General features: G+C 37.7%; 1 protein-coding gene across 1 annotated transcript in view; it reads left to right on the forward strand.

Moving 5' to 3' along the window:
• The window catches only part of LOC103389485 (leucine-rich repeat transmembrane neuronal protein 4), a 61373-nt gene extending 55772 nt beyond the window's left edge, over positions 1-5601 (forward strand). Inside the window, exon 3 of the mRNA XM_008324903.3 lies at positions 2423-5601. Coding sequence (XP_008323125.1) covers positions 2423-2737 — 315 coding nt within the window. The 3' untranslated portion in view covers positions 2738-5601. The remainder of the gene's footprint in view (positions 1-2422) is intronic.
• The last annotated feature ends 2680 nt before the right edge of the window (positions 5602-8281 follow it).

Below are 8281 nucleotides of genomic sequence, written 5' to 3' on the forward strand. Positions count from 1 at the left end.
TTTTTTTCAGATTTAGGAAACACAGTTTCACTGCAGTTGTGTGAAATTAGGAAAGTGAACGACACATGAAGAATTATTTACATAAACCTTTCATTTAAAAAAAACAAAACATTAACCTTGCAGTTAGTATACCGACACATGAAGAATTATTTACATAAACCATTTGCTTTTAAAAAAAAACATTAACCTTGAAGTTAGTATACTGTAGAATGTATGTAAATAAACTTGTTTTAAAATCTGATTCAGGTACTAGATATTTTAACACCTCTGGTGTAGAGCTCGTGCCAGAAAAGAACCTGTAACAGGACAAATCCTTTTTCCTGGTGCTGCTGTAGCATTGGGTGATGTCAGTGTTGCCCAACATTTTGAGACATTTTTTTACTCGAAAAATCCAATTATACACACTACCAAACAACAATGTCACAAAAAGTATATTTCATGTAGTCTAATCATCTTCTACTTTTGATTTACTCAGTGTGAAACTTGGGCCTGTTTACTTGAATATGATGCTGACATACTCGCAGGAATTGAAGAAAGACAAAACTTTCTGAACTCTCTTTTACAGTTACTTATAGCCATCTGCTGCCACATTGTGGAAAAGTGTTTAATTGTTCTGCCAGTTACTGTAGTGTTGCTGAAGTTGGACATTGTTTTCAGTAAATGTGAAATTCTTCTAATTTTCTACGCTACTTCTGATGGTCTCCCTCAGCCCACGGCTTGAGAATCACTGATATAGAGAAGTTGTTAAAGCGGAATTTTTCTCTCTTTTTTCTTGTTTTCACTCCTTTTATCTTAATTGTGAACTCAGTTGTGAACTCTTCCATTGATGTGTTTGATTCTTTTAACTCATGCTGTAGATCTGAAGTGCTGCTAAACCGAGTTTCATGTTTTTCTTGAATTGTAAATTGAATTTTAAAGGGCCAGTTCACAAACAAAACAACCGTCTGTCCTGTTGAGATCATTCATTGGTTTGATGAAATTATTGCATCACCTTTACACCACTAGGGGTCCATCATCATTCAATCATCAGTTTGCGTACATTGTTAATAACATTGTTCTTGCCACTTTTTGACATTCACTGATTCATCACTTTAATCTGTCATATCTTGGCTTTACACTGACTTGATGTTTCTATTTGATTTGTTTTGTGCTGTTGATTGTTTGTCCTCAACAGCTTGGTCTTTCACGGCAGGGATCAGTGTAAATCGTGGGATTCAGAGACTGTGAGATTGGGCGTGTGGTTCTTTCATGGAGAGACGCCAGAATTTTTGTCCTATGTTGAACATGCAGTGATGACAAAATCCTCCATCTGTCTTTGTTCATTTTAAACAAAGGAGTGTGTCGTGAAAATGATCGGTTGCCACTCTTGTGGTGACATGTTTCCTCAGATTGTCTTTATTCTGTTGGATGTTAGTGTGTAACAGTGTTGTTGAGGTTGTACATACTGTACAGTCAGACTTAGAACCGGAGCCACAGCGTCATCCTGACACTGAAACTCCGATAATATGTCGAAAACAAAGTACAAATTAAATGATAGCCACCACATTAGCCAGCGCTGCTGTGCTGCAGTGACACCGTTTGTTCACAGTGTGGTTGTTTTATTCTCATTATTCCTGCCTGCAGCTCCTGCTGTTTTTTCTTTGGTCATGTGACCATTCAAGTCAGCCATGCTGTCGTTTCTCTGGGTTAGCTGCAGTTGATTCCAGGTATGGTTGGTCTGATGGAGGTGTTCTGATTGGGCGGTTGTTCTCAGTGTGTGATACTGAAGTGACTGAGGAGTCAAGGTGACTTTGGCTCCGTCTTCAGAACCAACCAAGCACAGGACTGCCACTGCAGCTGTGTGTTTGTCTTTTCAGAGGCAGAGATTCAGGTTGTCATATTTGACATGTTTGCAGTGACAAATGCCTCAGTCGCTGTCATTGTATTAATGCATATGAAAAGAGTTGAATGTGAAACAGAAAACAGAAGCAGCAGACGGCGATTATGAGTTTCCTAAATAAACTACATTAGTTGTATAAATCACAAAATTGAAATATACAATGTATTTAATATTTATTTTATGTATTTATGTTTCTCTGTAACAGGCTACATAAAATGCCCTCGGAGGGGTAAATATGTGGTTTTAAATTTTATTTTATTTTTAAGTTGAGCTGATCTGGAAATGTTGAAAATGCTGTCAAAATGTGTTTAAAGTGTTTGCAACTTATTATTACTGCACTTTGGTTCATATAATACATTGGAATACATGTGCCCACTACAATCATTTGAATGAATTTGGCACATAAAGTGGTTAATCAGGATTAATTATATAATCCTTCAATTAATCATGATTAAAATTTGAAATTGTTTTATTTCATTACTTTTGCTAGACTAACATCTCTTCCTCTCTTTCTCGCTTCTCTTTTCCTGTCCGCCTGAACAGGTTCCTCACCAGATGAGCGCGCTCACCTTCTACCGTTACGAGCAGCCTATCGTGGACTTCTGTCAGGCCCATCAGTCGCTGCGGTTAAACATGGGGTATGAGGGCCCGCCGCAGGGCCTTGAAGAACTGGGACCATGTGACCGGGGAACGTTACAGACTGTGGCACTCCCCGCTGTGCCCCCCGCTGCCAGCATATCTGCCCCCATCCCTGGCCCCCGCTCCCCTCCTCCAACGCTCAGACTTCCAACTGAAGGTCCCAGCAGCGTCCAGTTCTCGACCATGGAGCGCAGCGGCACGCTCAAGTTTGGACGTTAGGGACAGAGCTAAACCAGGATGAGGATGGTGGTTTCAGAGTCAGCCTTAGTTTGAAAACTCGAGGTTGCGTTGAGAGTTTTTTCAGAAGATGATCACGTGACATAGAAGCATAAAAATTAAATATATTTCTGTCAGGAATGATTTGTCAGTTTGAGAAAATATCACAGATTTTTTTAACAACACTTTTGTGTAAACATGTTAGTAGTAGTTCCTCTGAGACAGCGTCATCAGTCATGTGACTTTTTAGTGTCCATATCAACATTGTCAGGACAAAAGTCAACTTCATTTAAGAGAAAAGTGCAATGGACAGCATGTGAACAGCAGGGGGCGGTTTACAGAAATGACTGTCCTTAAATTTATTGTCACAAATAGGTCTTAAGAAACGTTTTGTTTTTTTTTATCTCTGGACATCAGTTTATTTCCATGAACATGTCGTCAAACCAAAGAGTTTTCTTCAGTTCTTCAGTTTTTTATTTGTTTTTTTTTTTTGTAAAGTTCTATTTGGAGAATTTTTTTTTATACATGTATGTCTTTTTGACAAGTTACATCATTTAAACTTAATCTAATAATCCTGGAGACCACAGATGGAGGAGCTTGTCTTTACACATCCACCAGCATGAATCCAGATTGAACGCAAACCTTAAAGGAAGTTTTCATTTTGATCTGATCCTCCATCGTTTTTCATCTTAATCTCATCATTTCATCATTTTTTATCTTGAACAGCCACAGGCCGTGTACCGGGGGTTCAATGACACGGTCCATCACTGTTCCATGATCGCTACAGTCCACAGTCTGACAACAGGTCTGTGTAAAACGGTTGATTTAAACTGAAATGTCTCATGATGGATGCTTTAAAGACATTCAAAGCCTGGCTCGGGGGCTTTTCGTGTGGTAAATATGACAACATTGAATGCAAACACATTGTACATATTCTTTAAAAAAGGCAGATCCAGTCACTGCCCTGAATGTAGTTCTGGAACCTTCCAGTCTATCATCACACTTGTCAGTCTGGACACCGACAGTCTCTGCGGCAGGGGACAGCAGGGACTGCTGGGAGCATGAGGAACTGCACGTTGACCTCTCTGATCTAGGTATGAAACGGATCTTTGAAGTGGGAATGTTTCTCCAGAGAGGGTTCCTGTGATCCTGGTCTCTGTCGGACGAGGTGGAAATGAAGCGGAGCTAATAATAAACTTACGATAAGACGACTGGGACGGACCAGTGTCAGGTGACTAAAACTGTGAAGCTCCTCCCATCGTGGATCGGAGCGTGATCTGCAGACTAAATGTGATGGAACTAAGACCACATGACTGAGGGACACTTTCTCTGCCAGAGAATGTGTTCTTTTTGCATCAAACCTAAAAACGGACGATATGTTGTTCACAGATGATGTCAAGAAAATTTAAGAGTAATTAAAGGGACTGAATCTAATAGAACTTATTTATCCTGTAAATAGTGAATCCTAATTGAGAACAAAGGTATGACGTTCTTCTGAAATACAAACTGGAGCCTTGTTTAGTCCACAGCAGGAACCTCTCGGTGCTGAGTGGCTGCGGAGGTTCCTGCTGCAGCGCTAATGTTCCTTCACTGAGGAATATTTTTCTATCTGCTGTCTTCACCGTTTACCCACTCACAGGCCGTGGTTCCTAAGGATTTTAAATCCAGTCCTTTTACATCAGGAGGAGTCTGTAAACATGGTGTTTTTTAATTGTGACATTTCTTTTAAAAAGAAAGGAATTAGATTTTTTTTATGTGCCACAATTCTTTCAAATGATCAACATTGTCACCATATGGTCAAATGCCTCGTCCTTGCAGTGCTCCGCACATCGAGTTTTTGCTCTGGATGCAGTCTGGGATTTGGCGACAAGATAGATTGGAACCCAGAACCTTCTTTAGGCAACCACTGCACCACTCCTGCCCCTGATGCGTCGATTCAATGAGTGAGTTTTATTTTTTTTAAGCAATCTGATATTTTGGGAAAATTCACCACATTTATCCAGAAAGAGCTCAGAACTGAGACACACTTGTATATTTTTATGTCGAAATGTTGGAATCCTGCCACCGCTTCTCTTTTTAATTATTTTTTTCTTATTATTTTATTTATTGATTGATTATAACTTGTATCTTTGTGTGTTTGAGTTAGTGTGTGTGCGTTTACTCCCTCTGCTCAGAAGCATCTCCATATCCTCCATTCACTCCTCAGTATGTTTTTGCGAATCTGTTTCACATCGGCAGGAGTCTTTAACCTTTGACCTGTGTCTGTCTGCCCAGCAGGTGTTCTTTTATGTTGTTTTTAAGGTTGCAGCAGGACATCGTTAACCTTTTGTTATAAAACAGACACTCGTTTGTGTGAAACAGAAATGAATTGAAGTACGAAATGAAGTACATTCGTTAGGGACTGGTATCATTTTAGCAGGAAGTGTTCCGCTCAGGACAGGAAGTGCCGGAGAAAATCAGGCTCAAGGTTAAGTAAGGGTATTTACTGCAGTTTATTTTTCAATTTGTTTACAAACAAACCAGTGGATATGGAGAGTGCTGATTTCTTTGTGCGTTAATATAAGCTGAGTTTCAGTATTATTTTCTTTATTTGGTCCATGCTGTTTTTAAATCACTAGTTAGACCTGATGCATTTTTGTGGCGACCTGATCTGAGCGTTAAAAACTACGGCTCTGTTTTTTTTGTTTGTTTGTTTTGGTTTTTTTGAGAATATAACTGTCAGAAAAAGTGTTTTGTAAAAATTTTGACGATGATATCAGAAATAAAGATGTAAAAGTTTGGATGCGAAGTTTCATTTCTATTATGTGAGTAAATTAACTTTTCGAAAAAGGGTGTTTCTGCTTCAAATTTCGTGTCTGCACTTTAGCCACCTTACCTCATTTTTAATTTCGTGTCTGCACTTTAGCCACCTTCGCGTTAGCCACCATCTCGTTGGCTTTTTTGACTTTAGCCTTTTTCATTTTCAGCCTTCTTCATTTCAGCCTTCTTCATTTTAGCCTTCTTAGGGCTAAACAACAAAAAGTCTCCTTTTTTTCTTTGATTCTTTTTTTTTTTTTTTTTTTTTGAGTCCCATATTGACATTGAAGAGACCTTGGTGTTTATTGTTCTTGTGTATAATCACTGCAGAGTTTTATGCAAAACCTTCCAAACACAAATTATTTTCAATGTTTGCTCAAGGCTTCTCTGTGCGTACTGTACTTTTGTGTGTGTTGTTCAGGCTTTTCTATTATGAAGTTAAAATCAGCTTTGTTGTATTTTGTTTTCGTTTCTGGAAGCTGAGACAGAAAACAGACTCCTCGGCTTTTGTGTTCATGGTCACGACTAATGTCAACAGTTTCTCTTTTGAAATATTCATAAAGTATAAAGTTTTTATACACATAATATATATTATATACATTTTATTTATTTGTGATTATCTCAATTTCCACAATTTTCGACTTTCTATTTGTTGGTCTTTAGAAATAATCCAGTTCTTGGCTTTAAAGAAAATCTGTGAGAAAAGAATTCTGTGTTTGAAGTGACTTAAAAAAGACATTCTCATGTATCACACACGTAATCTGGGTTTCATGAGTTTTGAAGACTTCACATAGACATAATACATTCACAGACCCCTAACCCTGACCCTGAAGCCCTGACTCCTAACTCTAAACCAGGCCAAAACTCCAACCTTTACACATTCAAGTTAGAGTTGGGATTAAAAAGATCCACTTAAACAAGTTAGAGTTGGGATTAAAAAGATCCCCGCAAGTGTAGCAATACCCAAACCACACACACACACACACACACACACACACTCTGAAAGTGAAATCCAGGCATCATGTAAAACCCCAATTTTTTTTTTCATTTTGCAGGTAAACAAGGTTACAATCCGTGACATCATTGGATTAAACACGAGTCCAAGGGAAACTGATTCTTCACCTCTGAGGTGTTTTTGAACTACTTCAGTCAGAGAGCAGTTTTCTTTGAAGAACTACAAAAATCTCAAGGGTAAAAAATCCACCTTATCAACTAAGATGTCATTCCAAAAAATCTTCAATGACAGTTTTTATAACATGCATTTTAACTCAAAATAAGAGCTATAAAATGATTTTCAAGCTGCTGTTGCAGTTGTAATTGATGAGATCAATGTCTTAACGACTGTCTGTATCCAACTAATCGAATTGAAAAGATGGATGAAAGAAAAAAGTCGATTTTTACCTTCATCACCAAATATCAATGATTCTCTTCATTTGTCATTAATTTTGTTTAGAAAAAAAAATTCCCCAGAAGTAAAGCGTGGTGAAGAGAAAAAAGAAAAGAAATAATAATTGATAGAAAACCCAAAAGCCACACAAACGACAGGTCTGGTTTCAAGACAACAGAGAGTGTGGGCAGAGCAGGAAGGAGCAGCTCCTGATTGGACTCAGCTGTACAGAAACACAGGTGCATTCACTCTCTGCTCATTAACCCAGAACACACGGAGTCTGGGTTTCAGTTTTGCTTTTAAGCTATCAGTATAAAAAAAGACAAACTGGTATATATATATATAGAATGTGACAGTAAAAATAATAGGGTAAAATTTAAATGAGGACAAAACCAAAAAAAGAATTAGGCCTGACATGAACTGTCAATCATCATTACCATACAGCATTTTCAGAACGATACTGAAGTATAACAGTATTATTGGATTAGTAGAGAAAAAACTAACACATTTTAGGGATGGCTCAATACAATGTTTCCATGCCCAATACCAATACTGCAACTTATATATAAGTATATAAGTATATTCCAATACTTACTGCATGTCAATCCGATACCTTCTTTTCTCCTCCAGCATGACTCAGGCTGCCATTGCTGAGGCAATAGTGTCCCTGCTTATAGCACGTCACACAAAGTTAGGCATTTAGGCTTTTTATCAGAAGGGCTATAGCTATTTTTTTTTACAATCCTGAAATTTTGATCAATATTGTACAATACCTATCCTCAGTGTCGGATCGAGCCATCCCTAATATAAGTTTGTCAGGTCTATAAGGCCATTTCTGAAACATTTCTTTCACAGGAATCCAAGAACGAACTTTTAATGTTAATAGACTACTCACGTGCACAGTAGCCTAAAGAACATTAGCTAAATATTTTACCGTAACAGGCTAACTAGTTCGAGAAATTTCCCGATCTTATTCTTATTAACTGAACACATTCATCCTTGGTGTCACAATTTCACCAACTCTGGAGTAAGATAAAATGTCATCTCTTTGTGACTCAATCACTGTTTTTAAATTCTGTCCCTTCATTTGTTTTCTAAAAACGGTTTCATGGAAGTTAAGTAGTTGTTAAAGTATTTAACAAAGTCCTTATTGTTTGGTCATTATCATTAGTTTTATCATTATTTTTGTGCCGTCCTTTGGCCACAAATGATGTTTGATGGATGAGACGCTTTGGTATGTATGCCACAGCACCAGCAAAGCTACATTAAAAAAAAACCCTTAACATATAATCCGGAAAATAAAGTAATTATCTGTGATGGAAATGGAAAAAAATATATAAACAAAACTTGCAAACAACAGAGAA

Source organism: Cynoglossus semilaevis, chromosome 14 (assembly GCF_000523025.1).
Source record: "Cynoglossus semilaevis isolate Cse_v1.0 chromosome 14, Cse_v1.0, whole genome shotgun sequence".
Taxonomy (NCBI): Eukaryota; Metazoa; Chordata; class Actinopteri; order Pleuronectiformes; family Cynoglossidae; genus Cynoglossus; species Cynoglossus semilaevis.